Below are 19,105 nucleotides of genomic sequence, written 5' to 3'. Positions count from 1 at the left end.
ATTAATATTGTTCGGGTTTGCACCATAGTTCAGCTAAAATGACTTTTAGCATTGTAAATGAAGGATTAAGAGCCATTTTCAATTCCCAGAGGTGCTTATCTATTGCGCTTTAGAGCTGTATTAATGTTCTGCGTATTTAAGTGGTTGCTTTTTTTTTGGGACACCCTGTATATTTATATTTTTTAAAGCCAACTTTTAAAAAAAATTTTAATGGCGGCTATGATCTATTACTATATTACTATAATTTATTTACAATTAATAATTTATACTTGATCTGTACAATCTTTAGTTCGATTACCCCAAGTACACGCGACTGGTTTCCTGTATAAATATCGCTCTATACTATCAAATTATTTCTTAACAGTTCAGATTCATGAGGAATCTACCTTAGGCATAATCCTATAATTATGTATGTCCAACCATGGCTTACATTCTTTTAATCACGGCAATTTAAATTTCTGAACAACGTTAGTATATTTCATCACAAGAAAGTCCTCCACCAAAGTGACGTTAAGACAAATGCGACCAAATACAAACTCCTCCAAGCAGAATTTTTCAAGCCGCCGCTCACTGGGAAAAGAAAGCAAATTTGGTTAAGTTAGGGCTTGAAGCATGAATTTTTAACTTTAGCGCGAGATTCTAGACTTTAAAAGAGACTTAATAGTTAATTCCACCTGCTCCAATGCAGCAGGATCCAGGAGGATTTTAAGCTATAGTATAAAGACCTTTCTTAAAATTATAAGATAAAATTGGCAATCAATCTCGATATATTTTTGACAATTCATTTAATCGGTATCTGGATGAGTTAAGAAACCTTTTCTGTCATGGATTAAACCAAGTTATATAAATATATATCAATTTTACTGGTTGTCACCTTGCTGAGGCTGCTACGAATTATGAGGCCGAAATCATATGTTTGTTACTATCAACTTCCAGTGTCAAATGGGATCCTCAATTTCACATATATAATTAAACCCTTCTGAAATATAGCGAAAATTCGTCAAGGTGAGACACGCATACCCACAGTTTTTTGGAAACCTTTAAAAAGCTCAAGTTAAATGTTTACCTGTGAATTCTCCCGTTAACAACGTCACACTTGAGTCGCTCCAATCCAAGCTATACTCCGTTGTATTAGCGACACATGTATAGTTCCCAAGATCCTTTTTGGTCAGACATTGCAGTAACAAATAATGTTCCCCGTATTTAACTTCCTCAATCGATTTCTCCGATAAAGCCTTTCCATCAAACAGCCATTTTATTGAAAGTTTTGTTATCTTAACGTTGCTGGAAACATTACATCGTAACACATGACGGTGTGTTCCGTTTACAACGGCTTGTGTCTGTGGGATACTGACAGTTATCCTAGGAATATCCTTGTCTGAAAAATACAGGATATTGACTATATCATTATGAGGTTTAAACAGTAAAGATGGCAAGATAAATACAAACTGTAGTCGATTCAATTCGGTAATCTTGATAGGATTGTAAAAGTTTTGCCCAGTGTGACCTATGGGATATAAGGTGGTGTTACACCATACAAGTTTCCTGGAAACTTGCAATACAATTCTACTCCTGCATGAGGCATCTAAAGTTGACAAATACGAACATTTCGTACGATCTGCTAACGTTTTCTTATCATTTCGAACACTCTTCACTAATTAGCATCTCTCAAAATTATAATTGCAATATTATAATTGCATTGCAAGTTGCAAGGAAAATTGCATAGTGTAACAGCGCCTATAGGATATACTGTGCGATTTTGTTGCAGAAATTTATCTTTCTTTCTTTCTGTGAAGTGCACAACAAATATTTGTAGCTTCAAGTAAACTATAAATATCATAATGTTGCTGTTTGTTGATTCTAGAGAGAGATATTATAAGGTTTTTATGCACAGCGCGTGTGGAAGATCGAGGGCCGTTTCGTATTTTTTCGTATAGCAACCATGTTTGATATATATGCGGCGTTTTCGTATACCTGGCACGTATTTCAACGCTCTGTTTTTGTTTTTTGAGTCGCTTTTTGATTTTGCCTTGCAATAGATGTACCACAGTTTATTTGGTCTTTCGTACACTCTGTGTGTGAAGATACTTATCGTCTTGTTGTCTGCATAAAGAAATGTCGAGCGTTAGTTGGTTTCCATGGTGAGACTAAATGTTGTACCAACAAATTGTACCAACATTTGCTCAGCTGTGTTTGTTATTAAGATATCCAGTATTGCTATAGCGCAAAATATACTTTGTTATTTAAACTTACAAAAATAAAGTTATCAACGAAATTAACTTTTTATTTAATAACGGATAGCTCTATCAGTTCTAAACTGTTCTTCCAGTAAGGATAATCTCCTATAGATCTAGTGTTACTATAGGAGGAAACCTAAACTAAACTAACTTTATATACACTGGATAACTCTATAAGTTTTAAACTGTTCTGTCTAGTGGCCCAGTAAGAATCATCTCTTATTGATCCAGTGTTACTATAGGAGGAAACCTAAACTAAACTAACGTTATTTATACTGCATAGCTCTATAAGTTTTAAACTGTTCTGTCTAGAGTCCCAGTAAGGATCATCTCTTATTGATCCAGTGTTACTATAGGAGGAAACCTAAACTAAACTAACTTTATTTATACTGGATAGCTCTATAAGTTTTAAACTGTTCTGTCTAGAGGCCCAGTTAGGATCATCTCTTATTGATCCAGTGTTACTACAGGAGGAAACCTAAACTAAACGAACTTAATTTATACTGGATAGCTCTATCAGTTAGAAACTGTTCTTCCTAGAGGTCCAGTAAGGATCATCTCTTGTTGATTCAGTGTTACTACAGGAGGCCGGAAATCTAAATTAAACTAAATTCAAACTGGTTAGTTTCTTCTTCATAGATGATTAATAATTTTCCTGCATGCGCGGGTAAATATGTAGTGGTGCCTGCTACTGCTATAGCTATATAGGGCTGTAGGGCTATATGGTATATTTGCAAAGATCCGAGGTGCAAATAACATAGGTATCAACTGGTTGATGATTGCCAAGAGGTCCGTTCACACGATCCAATTTTGTCCTATCCAATTCACTTTTCACGTATGGAATGTATTTGTGGTTCATAAAGCAATGCTGCGTTAGCTTCATTCGATTTGCTGCCCATATACAATGCAATTCAACAGACTATAAACCATCCATCAGAAGTGAATTGGATCCGAATAAACACGTACCTTTTTTCCACGTGTCGATATCTGTGTTATTTGTAGAGTTTGTGATAGCCGGTGTATTGCTGTTCTGATAATGCCAAGAAACACTGATTGGGTTCCCTTTGCTGTCACTGGAGACGCACTTCAACTTGACAACATCGCCTTTGAAAACGTGAATTCTCCGCGCCGGTTCAAGTTGTGTTAGTTCGATTTCGATTTCAGCCCCAGTCAAAACGATCAGACCTTGCCATATATAAATCAAGATAAGCGAATGAAATTTATTCATGTATCAAATTAAACCCTTGAGACTTGAGTTGAGATGAGCAATGAATCGATATAGACGACTATGCTAGCCGTATAAATAGTCTGTGCTAACGTATTTAGTTGCCGGTATAAAATATCGTATCGTTTTGACCCGTCTAAGTTTCATCATTATATTGAACGTGTTTTTAAAAAGGATTCTTTTCACTTATTTGCATTCACATTGTGACATTCATGGCGTTGTTACGGGTGTAATATTGACGATGTTGACCCTTAGAGCTGGTTGCATTATGTAATTTTGTATATGTCTCACACCCACGACGCCGCTTCGTGATGCAAATGAAATAGCAGCGGAAACCTGCCATTTTTAGTTCAAAACTGAGAGTTCAACCCTTCCTATAGGTGAGGTCGACAATATTAAAGGAAATAGTACTATATATATTTTTTATTTTGAAATAAAGATTACCTATAATACTTTAAACCTGTGCAATAATACCGACAGTCTAAAAGCAATTTTTCCCGCCGAAATTCGCAATTGTTTACCACTATAATATTGTATTTTATCCGCCATTTTGGGATATGCCAACGGGCAACAGGAAGAACGGAAAAAACAATCCAGAAACCTATAATTTGTAGTCTAAAGAGCAGTTTTAGGAAAAATATATATCTCGTTTCGTTTACGACATCGTAGGAGATTTCGTTTCGTTTATGAAATCTTTCTCGTCTGGTTTTAACCATATTTTGGGTTTCCGATGATGTCAATCTTCGGATTATATTTTGTTTTGAAATCAGTTTCATATCATATTACTACGGCAAACAATTTTAAATATTAGATTTAAGTGGCATGGGCATGGCACAAAACAAGTAAAACAGCAAGTTCGATAAATATATAGTGTGTCTCATTCAAAAAAACACTTCAAAAATACTGTAGGACTGGCAATATATGTCTGAGGAATGACACTTGTTATTTTACCAAACTTTACTTGCCATTTTAAAACTCTTGGAACCGTCAAGAACGACAAGATAATAAGAACAAGACATAGCTTCAAAGTTCAAAATGATAAAAATACTTCGCTAGGATTATTTGATCTGATCAAACAAAAAAAAAACAAACCCCGACAATTTTCTTCATTGCATGCAATATCACGTTTGTAATTATAAGTTGTCATTTCAAATGCTTAGTATATATCTTTTTTATTTTGTCTGCATTACTGAAGATTCTACTGTGTTTAAATATCTGTTTTATTGTATCGTGGTTGCTGATATAGTTGCTATTTCGAAAGTAATATTGTATGATTTAAGAAAATACAAGTCAAGATGAAAGTTACAACAGGTTCTGTCACACGGGAGAAACCGAGAAAGGGGATACGTCACATGCAGACACAGGATGTCTATTTCTTGTTTTTTTCTTCTAAAGACATGACACCGTAAGTTCGTAACGGTTGTCAAACCATCCTCTTTGTTTGCAAGCTCACCGCACTCCACACCAGAGCATTTATTTCGATGCGTGACCTATTTGTGAACTAGAAAATTCTGCGTGACTCTCCCAATGTAAGGTTTAAGGGTTTGACAAACACCATATTTAACCAGCTGCAAATTAGGCAAGCTCTGCATCAATTAGGGAGCATGTTGTAACTTGTAACGATGGGTAACAACTATTGTGTGGTCACGAAAGGTCATGAACCCCCTGGAACTTCCTGCGAAGCATACAGACGCATTGTAGACAAAGGCATTTGATATTGTGCCATAACAGAGCACATGCTCTCAATTTCAATTTGCTACTTGACTGTGTGGATCATGAATTGTGTTCCGGCATATGCATATGTTCGGTCTAATTTACAATCAAATGACGGCTATTTTAAATTTGAACTCACAACGTCCCAGTTACTGTTTATAGAAATGACAAAATACACAATGGCAAATTGACAGCCCAATGCGACTGTATTTACCTATTTAAAATAAATAACAATTAAGAGAATAGTCGCGTAGCAAAATTATATATCTTAAACTAGTTTTGTTGATTATCATATAGAGTTTACAGTATTCAACCGGCCACACAAAATGTTTGCCTGAAATATTTTCAATATTTTACTGGGAATTCGTGGCGGGAATTCTTTATTGTCCGAAGACTATGCAAGAACTCAAAAAGCTGCAATTTTCTGCTGTTTAAATCGCTCTGACTTTGGCATGCTACCGTTCGGTAGAAATAATTATATTTGCATTTTGTATTTGTTATTTCCGCTAGGATCGCCTTGTTATGGAATCTACAAATTGCTATCTAAACAAGATTTTAACACCTTTTATGTAATGAAGTTAAAATCATGAAATAGCTACAAAAACGGGAAGCCTAGTTGTTAGTTTGCTGTAGGAATCTAAAGCCAGTCTACAGGTAGAGACTACCTAGGTAGAGACTACATATACTAGGGTAGAGACTACATATATATTAAGCCGAAACTATCAATCTTCGTATTTAAAATCTCTCCGCTCTTTCACGCTTAAATAAATAAATTGATTGCTATACATTTCTAGGCTAATAAGTAATAACTACTTACCCATAACGATCAAAAACGCGAGCTTAATTCCTTTGCAAAACATTTTGAACACAGTGCTGATTGTGTGCTTGTTTGATCTCCGCTTGACGGTGGATTATGAGTTGTTGACATTGGATTATGCGGTTTTCTCAACGCCCAGATGTCACTACGTATATAGTGCGGGAATAGGTTTCAAATTACAGCGCGCGTGTTGTGAACTGATTTGCATATTCTGCAATACGATAATGCATGCGCTTTCAAAGTTACAACACTGATGTTTTTTCGTTGGAATACGGTTGCATTTTGACGATTTATATTTGACAGTAAATTATGGTACTCTGCCGTGACATTGCCGTTAATTTAGCAATATTCGTTTGCTAATTGCCCAATCAAGTTCTTCTGAAACCTGCAAGTTACAAGTTTTTACGGGAACCGCCGAGTATTTTTATGAAATTCATAAGAACAGTAACTCCGAAAAATTGTTTCTAGCTTTAATGAATCTACGTTTGACTTTTGGACTATATTTTAGTCATCATCAGGACATATGTTCAGGTACAAATACATCTGTCCTTATGATCAAATATGATGACTAAATAAGTAAAATAACTTCTAAACTTTTTAATAATTCACAAGTTGTAATTCGTTGATTTAAATATTTTCAAGGCATATTTGCCATGAATGATTCATATACGGTCAATATATTTACGGTTCTTTTGTTTATCCGATTATGAAATTGCCAACTTGCACGTTCTTGTTGAACTTGTGGCGGTAGACCTTCTCAATTCTCATACTGACGCAGAAAGTCTGATGTTACGCGAAGTTTGATTGGCTCCTCAAAACAAACGAGCCAATCAAACTTCGTGTAACATCAAACTTACCGCGCTCACGTCATCATGACAATGTCTTTTTTATATAGAAAGAATATCGCCATATTTATATTTCATTGCACATGGGGAATGGAGACCTAATTCAACTGTAAATGTGGAATGAAACAGCATACAAATCCTTTTTCCATGATGGAGAATAGGTATCAGCACTGAACCCTCTTGGTCCTAAGTAGCAAGGAGAGCCCCCCCATTCCTGATCAAGTTACAAACACATATATTCAATGCTTTTTTCTAGCTTATTTCACAACAACACACTAACAAATACATTAGAAAATATTTCACTTGAAGAACAATATTCAGTTTAGGTTTCAAGGTTTTTCTTCATCAGAATCCTCAATGGTTGAATACATGTTCTGATTTCTTCTCACAAGCTTGAACATCTTTCGTGGAGGTTCAGAGTCTGATCTTCTCCCCTCAATCTTTGCCACCTCTTCTCCTTTCCCATTAGTTTCGGGCTCCTTGGCAAGCGATGAACAAGGATTGAGTTTTGGTGGCAATGGTACTGGAAAATCACTAAACTGGGACTCGCTTTCCTTGTCATCTGCCAAACCAATTTCATCTGGATTGCTCGAAGGTAGTGCAACTTGTGCAGATGTGTGCAATAGTGCCGGTAGGCAAACTGCAAGGTTGTCACTTAGTTTATCTTCATCACTTACACTGATCTCATCTGGATTTCCGGATGAAACCTTTCCTCTCCCACTTTCTGTGTGGGGCAGCGATGCTTGAATGCTACTGGGGTAATCCCTGGCCTCTAGATCATCATCCTCGCCCTCATCACTCAAACTAATTTCATCGGGATTTTTATCCCCAGAAATATCCGTGGCCCAAAATGGATTCCTGATTCTCAACCTCTGGCAAAAAATGTCAGTTTGTGGATTTTTCTCTGCTGTCACTTGAACATGCTTCTGGTGTCTATCAGGGTTGTACAAAGGGACATTTTGGGTGAAATTTTCTGGGATCCTCAAGTCCCCTTCAAACAACTCTTGTACTGCCTTAATTGCCTCAACATTTGGCTTGAGGGACATCACAATGGACTCTCTAAAAGGCAGTTTTGTGTTCCCTGGTTCAGTGTTGAATAAAGGAAGCGTTGATTTAGTTATTGCTAACCATTCTGGGTCATAGGACAACTCCATTGGTCCCTTAGGTGGGCCCACATCAATAACCTCCAGGTATTTGCGCCGAGGCAAGCATTTGTCCAATGCTAAGAAGTTTGTTACTTTCCCAGTCTGACTATGGGTAACTTGGGCGGGAAATCGGCAATGGAGGTGTGCAGAAAACCAAAAATCGGGTTGCAGGGACTTCAACACCTCCTGGGCTGCATAACTGCCCAGGGTGTCATTCTCAATTTCCGGACGTAGAAATCCTTTCCAGCGGTATAGCTCATTAAGGTTGCCATAGTGATAAACACCTTTTGGCCAATCATGTGACATTGCGATATCCACAGGTCTCGTCAATAGCTTCAGCTTAAAAACGTCCAGGCTTCGGACGTGATAAATGCTTCGAACAGTTCCCTGGTCAAATGGCGGGGCTTCATAATGTCCCTTGTTGTAATCATGCGACTTAAATATCCCCGATAACCCCGCAATCCTGAGGCCACCAAAATTGACAACCCCAGAGTAACCAAGGTAGTATATGTTGGGTGCAACCCAGCCACCGAAGGGTAACTCCCACAAATGGTTCGAGGCTTCGTGGTTACCGCCAATAAAAATTGTTAAAATTGGCGCCTTTTTTTCGCCGCTATAATACTTATAGAAGCTGCACATTTCCCTGTACTTCAGAGGTACCGCCATGCAGGCCAAATCAACCTCATTCCGAACAGCCTGAAAATCACCACAGCAAAGCAACAAATCTATCTTAATGTTGTCTCTACGTTGAATATTTTCCAAAACAGAATAAATTGTCTCCAATTCGCCATGGGCACAGCCTTCCACCGCGATTTTCATGTTGAAATTTCTCGCAGTAAAACAGGGAAAAAACTCAATCTTCGTTTCAAATTTTTCAGCTCATCCGATTCGCAAATTCGATGTTGCTCTCCAAACGCAAAAAATCTCGCATCAGAATTGACGGATTACCGTCATTGTTCTACCGATGGACATCAACATATATAGAATAGACCATGTTAGACACTTAGACTAACTCATACCTTCTCAAAAAAGTATATTTTTGGAAGATGTATACTAAGATTAGTAGAATTGTAAAGTCTGGAAGAAAAATGCTGTAAAATATGAGAGGTACATTTTTGCACCATATTGAAACATTTCAACGACGAAGCGTGAAGACATGTAAAATTACGATTACATTAAGTATATGTAAATACCGCTAACAATTGTAATGTTATGCTTGTGGGCTCGTTTCTTCCTCATGCGTTTAGAAATTAGAAAATAGAGAAAATAGAAATATGTCCAAAGGTGATAGAGTGCCGGAGGAAATCAAGAGTTTTCTGCGCTCTGTTTTAATATCTAGTAATGGCGTTAAGCAAAGCCGAGTGCAGAAGGACTACCACGAACTGGCTGGCGAGAGATTGATGTGGAAAAACTACGGATTCTCGTCGCTAAACGAGTTTCTAAAAGCATTACCTGATGTATGTATGTTGCAGTACAGTCCAAAGGATAAGGAGAATCGCGTTTACGCCGTCCAAAAGGAAGGCACATACATGTCTTCGCATGCGAAAAAAAATGCAAAGGTGGCAAGCTCGTCGATATCGCCCATCAAAGAAACGAACTTGGCCGAAAATGGTCGAATTGTTCAAAATGACGGGGAGAAGATAAGAGTGACAGTAGCAAATACACCTTTAAACACATCTTCGGAGAGCGAAAGTAGCGATCTGCTGCCGAATAGCGACGGACTCTACCAGGTGTATGTCGTGAAGTTGCCTGAAAAGTGTACTGAGGTATAGTTTTTGATAAGAATGCTACGTTTTTGGGTACAGTTTAGAAAACCAGGACATGCAATAGGGTATTATGTTGATTGTTGAAGATCTGTTGGAGGATCAATTTGTGTGTCTGGAACTGCCTTGGTCGTTGAAAATAGTGTTTACTCTTGTTCTAACATACTCTGTTTTATGAATGAAGTAACATAAAAAAGGCAGTTCTATATAGCATTTACTGTTAGGAGTTAGATATATTGGCCAGATATTCTTATAGAATTTCACAGCTTTACAACAAGGTTAAATCCTGTGTAACAGGAGCAGGTGGCATTTGCCCAGAGGCATTTGATCCATTTTTATGTCATGTCATGGTGACCTGCTATGCACCAGCAGGAAAATGTCAATGCCTCTGTGTATCGATCCTAACCCTCTCAGGGATATGGTGTAACATTGATTTGTGAATTACCGTAAGCGATCCAATAAACGTGCAGGGCATTTAATACATAGTAGCAGTTCTAAAGGAGGGGTTTAATAGATACAAGGTGTTTATTAGAGAGAGGGGTTTATATTATTACTCTCACCTTACTCTGACCTCTCTTCAATGTTTTAGACTGAACTGAGAAATTGCTTTCAAATTTATGGTAAAGTTGTGGAATGTCAGGTAGTAAGAAGCTCAATTGGAAAAAAGTAAGTCAAAATATTTATTGATTTTACTGTTCTATAGATGTATAGAATTGCACCATGAACTAGGTTAAACCAAGTTTTTAACATCCTAGAGATAACCTTTTCATATTTTGCAATTCTATGTTCATTTTCAAGCCTTGCATCATTGATATGATTCCAAGAATAGTTGGAGCTTGCATATCCAACATTTATAGACTATCTCTGTCACAATGCCATGGTCAAATTCATCTGTACCAAAAAAAGTGATTTGTGTTCATCCAAACTGTACAAAATATTTCTGTGTATTATTTACTATGCATTGTTTACATCATTTAAAGGGCAATAACTAGACCACTTAATTAGGTAATGCATATTCTTATATTCATGTTTTCATACCATTGCAAGAATAGCTCTGCAAAGAAATCAGTCGTTTATTCACTCGCAAAGAAATTTACGTGCATCAAGTGAAGTGCCAAAAATCACAATTCATTCATAATAGTTTGATTAAGTTCTCTCAAGCTTTGTGGTCTCCTAAGCTCTATAGCTATATTTTTAATTGTTATAAAAAAAATAAATATCATATTTTGATTTATCAAACCTAAAAAAAGAAATGCTTACATTAAGGATTGGCTTTATACGCTACTCATTGAAAAATGAGGCACAACTAGCATTGACAGAGGGCAGGAGGAACCCTCCTAAGATCTTTGGAGTCACACTTGAGGTTGGAAAAACCAAGAAAAAGTCCAATGACAATATCGAAACATCTGTGAATGCTGCATTGAATTCAGAGCCAAGTGAGGGAAGCATATCATCATTTTCATCATCTACTCCTTCTTCGCCAATAAAAAGCAATGCCCCACCAACTGCTTTACAAGACCAACAGGCCAAAAACAATCTGCCAACAGCACCGCATTTTCCAACATACCGCCCAATGAACACACAATCAAATTCTCCTCAAACAACTGGAAACAGCCAGCCATATTTGGCTGAAAATCCACCACACAATACACAGACACCCCTTTCTGTACAATTACCCCCAACACAACTTGCAAACACGGGCAATAATGGACCATGGATACTAGACCCTAACTCAACAACAAAGACATTGCTCTCATTACAACCAGTCTCTGAAACAAAGACATCAAGTAAAGAGCCAACCAACGCTGTTTCAAAACCACTTGAAAAAGTAGACAATAGACTGAATTACAGCCTAGTAATTTCTGGTTATGATAGAAAACTGACTGAGGTATGTATATCAACACACTTAATTCCAGTGATGTCACTATTTAGAAAAAATCAACTAGTAAGAAAAATCAACATATATTTCTAGTCATTTTTACAGGGCAGTAGTATTTTTACAGGTCTGACAGTTTTTTTCATTATATTCTTTCATTAACCTAATATACTAGCAATGCACCCAGATGTGCCTTACTTTAGTATTTTACTCTGTCTAATGTCAGATGATTTTACTCATCAGTGGAAGAGTACTGTCCGTTAATAAGTTAACATAACTATCTGTCAGTGTCTCTTGTTAATCCATTAGCTTGCACTGCACCCAGATGTGGCCTACTTTAGTATTTAACTCTGTTTAATGCCTAATAATTTTATCCATTGATCAGTGGCAGAACACTGTGGGTACGTTAATGAGTTAATTAAGGAGGCACTCAATTTACTGTCTTTTTAGTATTTAACTCTCGAATTTCGACTGTTTTTTAGGCCAATATAAAGCAGGTGTTTCAGAATGTTCATGATTTGCAACGCATTAAATATCAACCACAGTAAGTTTGATAGTGGACCAACTAATATATGATGTGTTTGAATAAAGTTACAATTCATTTCAATCACTTTTTTAGTTATAGCATAGCCTGGTTTAAAACTAAAGATGCATCTTTACATGCAGTTAATGAGTTAAATGGAAAATATTGCAATGGCTGTGTTTTGTTGGTGAAACCTTTAACAAAACATCCATCAGATATGGATGAAGCGGAGCCTGTTAAGATAGTCGATGAAGAAAAATTACCTGGTGAGCATTAGGGTGATACATATATATAATGTCCATCTGAGAAGTCACACTTCTGCATAGTTTTTTGAAAAGACTATCACCACTGACAATATTTTTCCCTTCAGTAGAGTTTCAGGATGAATTTACCAAGATCTACGACTTCTTTAGCGAAGCAATATCAGGTTGCTGTAGGCAAGACTATCTGCACTGGCTGAACAATCTACCATCAATATTTGAAGTGAAAATAATGGATCTCATTGATCCTTGTACTTTCTGGGTTCACCTTTCGGACGGGGTGAGGCTTTTTACATCAATCAAATTATTTGCCATCCCTTTCACTTGTATTTTCTGCCCTAATTAACAATGGTTCTACTGTTTTAGACAAACGCATACCGTGATTTCAATGAATTAACACATCAGCTTTCGTTGATCAAACCATCTTCTGGTTTAAGTTGTTTAAAGAATAATGAATTTGGTGCAGGACAGTTTTCTGATGATGGACTATGGTACAGGTAAGTCTTTACCCGTATTTGAATCAAAGGAATTGTCATTGGCCAAATAAATATATTGAGATTAACTCATTAACTGGCAGTCCTCTTCCACTGGTGATAAAATCATCAGGTATTACACAGAGTGAAATACTTAACTAAAGTAGGACACATCTTGCTCAGCCTCAGTGCATTGCAAGAAAATGGGTTAATGTTAATATCTTGGCCTTAGGAAATGTTTGTGGTAGTGTGAATAATAGTTGCTGTATTCAAATTCTCATGAAGAGATTCTGTATTCAACAAGTTGCTGTATTTAAATTCTCATGTAGCTTATAAGATGCAATTTTTGCGATCAATGTTTTGAGCGCCCTCATTGAGATTTAATTTAGGTATATGAGATTAAAGTCTTTAGTAACCTTATTCATGAGGAAACCAAATGAGACTAAAAATGACATATTTTTTGGCAGATGCTATTGTCGTGAGGCTTCAACAGATGGTCGCCTGCTTCATGTGATCTATATTGATTATGGTAACACTGAATGGTTAGAAAGACAAAGAACCGTGAAGTTGAATGACTCTTACTTTAAACTTCGACCTCAGGGCATCCTTGTTAAACTTTCAGGTAAGAATTGCTCAGAACCTTTGGTACTATTAGAAAATGCAAGAGTGCAGCATTATGGATCTCTGACTCACATGAGAAACATTTTACAAACCTCAAATATATGCATCTGAAACTATAGTATGTTCACTTATATAATCTGAAAACAACATTAGAATTAAGAGATTTCTTGTGGTATAGTGGATAACTGGAAAGAAAAATACAGTTAACTGAAGCTATATAGCTACATGTGTATATCTGTTTCAGACTTTTAGTGAGGTAATAATGTTGGGCTGTTTACAGCGATAATAAAAGCTGCACTGCATTAAATTTTGGAAACACCTATCGCGTGGTTATTTTGCAACTAGCAAGTAGTATGTCGACTTAAGTAAGCTTTTTTTTGTAGTGACATGAATTACATTTCTTTTTTAGGATTTAGATTTAAGTCAAGCAACAACAGCGAACTTGACAGCAAATTGTTATCAACAGCAAAAAATCTCCTGATGTTTAAATGTTTTCAAGCGAGAAGAGGTTCTGTGGATTCTTCGAAGGTATCTAAAGAATAAATGTGTATTAACATTGAACATTGTACTGACAATAGACTATGTAAGAATATATATTTTTGGGGCTAAATAAAGTACAGTGTAAGATGAGTAATCAAGGAATTATGTTTGAAATATGTTTCAAATATACTAACGGTAGATAGCCAATGGTTCTTTAACAAGAATTTGTATACAATTTTTAGGCCTAATCATTTATTAGTTTGAGGTTTGGAATTGCAACTTAACTATTACGTGAAAAACAAATTTCCCGCCATTTTTCTTGTTTTTAACGAGTCATTTTCACCGATTAGAACCAGTCCGGATGTAAATTTCCTTTATTTCTCTATTCAAATCGTTGATTGTCGACTGCACACAACTGAATGAAGAAATATTCTATAAACCATATATTTCGACCTCTGAATTCATTAAGAAGTTGAAATGAGGGAAATGTAGAATAGAATCGAGTTACTTGGATTAGATTTGATAAAGTCATCATCTTTTTCAAGCCGTTTCTGTTGGAAATCGAGCTTTTGCAGTCCAAAGGAGAATCGGTCCTTTCTGAGCTGGAGTCGTTATCTGGAGTGGAAACCCGGCAAAAAGAATCATCTCCACCCCCTCCGCTTCTGTTATCTGGCCAACCCCCCGTGCCAACAATTGTTAAACCGCCAAAGGACACGTTCTCTTCTGTTGACAGCGAAATTCATTACGTCTGGATAACTAATGTAAGTGTCATATTGTATGCATGAGGCCTGTTATGATGATGATAGTTAGTGATATGGTGCCGTTTCTAATCTATCTGATCATATGTAATAGACTATTACTAGAAGAAGCTTATTTTGCTTTATTCAATCACAAACTAAGTGTTTTCACTTCGTGATTTAAGACCTGCGACGCCCACTTCGTATACTCCTGGTTCTGTGTATAACAAAGCAAATCATAGAGTCCTTCTTAATGGCTCTGTGCATGCGTTTCATGCCTTAACCATTGCTATTAATAACTCGATTTAATACAACTCTTTCCAACAAAAAGCGATGTCTTCAACTTCATTACTGTATTCATTCGCTTGACAATGCCAGAGAAGCATTTACTGCCGTTAGTTGAAATTTTAAATTGAACAATAAGCTATTTCAATTTGCAGATAAAATCTCCCACAACATTCAACTTCCAACTGGTGAACAGTTCTTCCAGAGAGGCTATAAAAAGAATACAAGAAATGCTTCTGAAATGCAATATTCAGAATAAGGTGAGCGGTAAGATCTTTTTCAGAAATTTGACAAATATTTGAACGAAACAAACTAAAAAAATCGCCATTTTTCAAACGCAAGATTTAAGATTAATCACGAAAACAAGAAACTGGTATTTCTAAAGGCCTATTAACACTACGCGATTTGTCGTATACGATTCGTACCCTGGCGTATGTGAACGTATAAACACACGTTCAAACGTGACTTTTCAAATTTCAACCTGAACAAAATTGAATGAAGATTGTGCATAGGCACTCTTTTGCATCCGTCAGAATGATAATTGCATACAGCTTATCGTGTAGTCTAAATAGGCCTTAAGAAATGAGAGATATAATTTAGTAACGTATTAAATTGCTGCACATTTATTATACTATTCACCAAAAGACACTGAAGTAAATGCATTCGTTCCAGGTTAATGTTAAAGATCCAAAAATAAGTAACCTCGTTTGCTACCATAAAAATGGACTAGAAAGGTCTCGTGTGACCTTCATAAGCTCCACTGGTACTCCAGGAAAGGTTAGTTGTATTTCTTTATAGTTGTTAATTGTTTGTGGTTTACACCATGTAATTTATTAGATTTCTAAGCTTAACACCATGCAAAACTTATTTCAAACAACATATTTGTATTTCTTTGTTGTATAAAACCTGATTTACCAACGTTTGTTACAACTTTTCGGGGTATAACTAGTTGTATATTTTAAAGAAATTGTTGGCAATAATATTTTCGGGGTGCATCGCTTAAACCTGTTTTTATCAACGGGGGAAAAACTTGTGCATCTGCTTTTAAAAGGGGCTGTCATCTTATGTGTAGGTGACAGTACTTCATGTGGATACGGGTAAAGTGGCTGTAGTTCCTCTGATGTCATTCATTGCGTTACCACAAGAAGCGAAGGATATTCCTTATCAGGGCAGGCCAGCAATTTTGTACCGTGTTCCACAGGACCCTCTGGCAAAGTCTGCTAAAGCTTTGGAATTTATCATTCAGCAAGCAACCGAGGTTTGTTGAGTTTAAAAGCACTTTAACAAGCGTCAACCGTCCTAGAAATAGATTATAGAGCAAGCCATGAGAAGATTGTTTGGATTCAAAAACAAAATCACTAAATCATCGGCTATTGTAATAAACATAAATTAAGGAGGATTGCCTCACCTTTGCGTATCGTTTCAACCATGTATTGAATCCTGGGAACGAACACCAGTTATAAAATAACAAGTATATAACGTGCGTTCCATCCAAACACGAAAATTTGATTCGCATTTTCATATAAAACGTGGAACACTATACCTTGTTGTTGTTATTTTTATAAAACAATTACTTAATGGTTTCCCGTGTTTTGATGGCTTCGGCTCGTGTTTCGCGCGCTTTTCTTAACTCTCGCAACATTCCCGCGTGTTTGGACCAGGCCATCCCAACGCAGAAACCATCAAGTAATTGTTTATTCCTATTCATTTGAAAGCATAGGAAAGATTTAGATATTAAATTAGATTTTAGTCATGCTTTAGGAATAGCGCAGTTAAAAAAATTGAACAAGGTTTTATTTACGCTACGAAAAGCAGGCAAAGCATTACGGTTGAAACTTTTTATTGAAGCAGATATTAAATCAGACCTCGACATAACCCTCTGAGCACATCTTTAAGTTCACCCTAAATCCCGTCTAGGTTCTCCAAGCAATTATTGTGAATGAAAATAAAGATGGATCTGTTTACGTAGAGCTGTTTAATGCAGAAGGGGCGAGTATCAATAGAACGCTGATAGAAATGGCAAACACCGAACGAGAATTATCTAAAGCCACACCACCTTCTGAAGTGTCCAGGCAAACCCGCAAAATATCGACTGAGGCACTGCATAACGGTGACCAGTCGGATCCCAAAAGTATGACACCGTCCTTGCAATGTGATGGTGGTGAAGCGGTGTTTAGTTCTGGTGCTCCGATCCAAAGTCAGTCAATCTCACCGAGCGGCTCCAGTCGGGCACCCCAGAGCCAGTCCCAAGTTTCCTCAAGAAGAGGGGAATTGGAACGAGGTCACGTGTCCCCTGGTAATCAAGCATCTGCCCGAGTAATGCAAGGATTGTCCAACCAGCACCACCCAGAGTGCCCCAAGACCTAAACAAGAACCAGTCCAAAAGCAGGCCACACACGTTCGGCCTTCAACGTCGGTTGGTAATCAAGGCTTTGAGAAAGGCGTAGTCACCACTCCTAATCAGGCGTCAACCTACAATCAGGCACCTGTTACTAAAAATCAGGCCTTTGGACATAGCCAGGCAAATCAGGCCTTTGGACATAGTCAGGCTCCGCCCCAAAGCCACGAAAACCCATCTGGTAATCAGGCATTTTCAAGACGTCCGGCAGCGGTTCAAAATCAATCATCTAATCAGGCACCACCTCAAAATCAGGCACCACCTCAAAATCAGGCACCACCTCAAAATCGGGTATCACCTAATCCGGCGTTTGAGCGCAAACCGGCTTTGAATCAAGTTCCGCATAACCTGCCTCCAGTCCACAACCTAACACCGCGGAATCAAGGACTTTCCCAAAGGCAGCCATCACCTCCATCGACTACTCAGGCATTTGCCTCAAAACAGGCCTCCCCGCAAGGTAAGGTCGCACCCAGACAACCCTCACCTACTCACGCATTTGGCAAAGGTTCCGCGAATCAACCCATGAACCAAACCCGACCCCAACCAAGTCAGGCTCACAGTCGTGTGTTGACCTACCAAATGCCTCAAGATCAGACCTCACCCAAAAAGCAGGCTCCACCTCACGGTCAGGCGCCGCTTCAAAATCAGGTTGTACCCAAAAGACAGGGTCCACCCCAAGATCAGGCTGCATCCAGAAAGCAGGCTCCACCTCAAGATCAGGCTCCATTTCACGGTCAGACACCGCTTCAAAATCAGGTTGCACCCAAAAGACAGGGTCCACCTCAAGATCAGGCTGCATCCAGAAAGCAGGCTCCACCTCGAGATCAGGCCCCATCTCACAGTCAGACACCACCTCAAAATCAGGTACTTAACCCAGCTGCTAACCGAGGTCGACCTGCACCTACACATGGCCCATCTCCACCCAACCGTATGCCGAACGAACAGAGTTCCCTTAAAAACATTAACAAGACGTCATCGGCTATGACGTCACAACGCGTTCCTTCCCAAGGTCACAACGCGTTCCTTCCAACCGGTCAATTTGTGTCGCAAAACCTAGCATCGCAAAAATTTCCATCCCAGGCGACTACGTCACGAGCTGGTACGTCACAGGGTATGACGTCACAGAGTATGACGTCACAATGCATCACGTCACAAACCGTCAACTCACTCGGACCTTCAGAGCAAAATTTCACGTCGAAGGGTATTACGTCAAAAGGTGTAGCGTCACACGATGTTACGTCACGACCGTCAGAGGCTATGACGTCACAATATCTGACGTCATCATTGGCTGAAGCGGGTAAACCGCGATCAGATAGCTCCGCTAGCAGCGGCAGTAAAAACTCTTCTAGCTTGGATGAAAATTTTGATGAACCACTAGCTAACGTCGAACGTGATACGACCAATAGCTCTAAGTCATCTTTGTCCAATCAGAAGCAATCGAACAAGTCTAGCCGGTCGCCTAAGAAACAATCTCGAAATGAAATGGCTGGTATTGCTTCAAAAGGTGGCCAAAAGATTGAAAACTCTGCAAATATAGGCAGTGCTGGTGGCAAAATTTCCCTGACTGCTGAAGCGAAAACTCGCAGCTTCTCAGGGAGAGGTGGGGCTAAAGCCTTGAGGCAGAACTTTGATAGGGGCAGTGCATCTGCTGTTGATGAAAAAACATTTCGTGATTTGACGACGAAGTTTCAGGCACAACAGAAGATT

At 38.0% G+C, this 19,105-nt stretch overlaps 3 protein-coding genes across 3 annotated transcripts; 1 reads left to right on the top strand and 2 right to left on the bottom strand.

Annotated features, from left to right (window-relative positions):
• Positions 1-186: 186 nt before the first annotated feature.
• Positions 187-6,070, bottom strand: LOC114541163. The gene is made up of 5 exons (XM_028561151.1): positions 5,993-6,070; positions 3,204-3,422; positions 1,975-2,103; positions 1,067-1,378; positions 187-570 (listed from the first exon to the last, which is right to left on the bottom strand). The coding sequence occupies exons 1-5, from the start codon at positions 6,033-6,035 to the stop codon at positions 482-484; spliced, it is 792 nt and encodes a 263-aa protein (XP_028416952.1). The 5' UTR covers positions 6,036-6,070; the 3' UTR covers positions 187-481.
• A 1,096-nt stretch (positions 6,071-7,166) lies between these two features.
• On the bottom strand, positions 7,167-8,928 carry LOC114541171 (lariat debranching enzyme-like). The gene has a single exon (XM_028561157.1). It carries the CDS (start codon positions 8,799-8,801, stop codon positions 7,167-7,169), a length of 1,635 nt encoding a protein of 544 aa, XP_028416958.1. The 5' UTR covers positions 8,802-8,928.
• A 267-nt stretch (positions 8,929-9,195) lies between these two features.
• Positions 9,196-17,460, top strand: LOC114541155. Its single transcript, XM_028561141.1, has 14 exons — positions 9,196-9,748; positions 10,335-10,411; positions 11,012-11,633; positions 12,104-12,165; positions 12,241-12,410; positions 12,515-12,684; positions 12,771-12,901; positions 13,345-13,499; positions 13,908-14,026; positions 14,524-14,739; positions 15,156-15,260; positions 15,673-15,777; positions 16,073-16,258; positions 16,918-17,460. The coding sequence occupies exons 1-14, from the start codon at positions 9,257-9,259 to the stop codon at positions 17,365-17,367; spliced, it is 3,060 nt and encodes a 1,019-aa protein (XP_028416942.1). The 5' UTR covers positions 9,196-9,256; the 3' UTR covers positions 17,368-17,460.
• Positions 17,461-19,105: the final 1,645 nt, after the last annotated feature.

Source organism: Dendronephthya gigantea, unplaced genomic scaffold, assembly GCF_004324835.1.
Source record: "Dendronephthya gigantea isolate DGI-Jeju-01 unplaced genomic scaffold, DenGig_1.0 000271F, whole genome shotgun sequence".
Classification (NCBI taxonomy): domain Eukaryota; kingdom Metazoa; phylum Cnidaria; class Anthozoa; order Malacalcyonacea; family Nephtheidae; genus Dendronephthya; species Dendronephthya gigantea.
Note: the sequence above shows the minus strand (reverse complement) of the source record. Positions and strands in the feature narration are given on the sequence as shown.

Bases quoted from the DNA above. Each gene is read 5' to 3' on its own strand.
- LOC114541163 (XM_028561151.1), bottom strand. From the start codon at position 6,035: ATGTTTTGCAAAGGAATTAAGCTCGCGTTTTTGATCGTTATGG. The intron at 3,423-5,992 runs GTAAGTAGTTAT...ATATATGGCAAG, and splicing joins CGCGTTTTTGATCGTTATGG to GTCTGATCGTTTTGACTGGG. The intron at 2,104-3,203 runs GTACGTGTTTAT...TTCTTTATGCAG, and splicing joins TATCGACACGTGGAAAAAAG to ACAACAAGACGATAAGTATC.
- LOC114541171 (XM_028561157.1), bottom strand. From the start codon at position 8,801: ATGAAAATCGCGGTGGAAGGCTGTGCCCATGGCGAATTGGAGACAATT.
- LOC114541155 (XM_028561141.1), top strand. From the start codon at position 9,257: ATGTCCAAAGGTGATAGAGTGCCGGAGGAAATCAAGAGTTTTCTGCGC. The intron at 14,740-15,155 runs GTAAGTGTCATA...TTCAATTTGCAG, and splicing joins ATTACGTCTGGATAACTAAT to ATAAAATCTCCCACAACATT. The intron at 15,261-15,672 runs GTGAGCGGTAAG...CATTCGTTCCAG, and splicing joins AATGCAATATTCAGAATAAG to GTTAATGTTAAAGATCCAAA.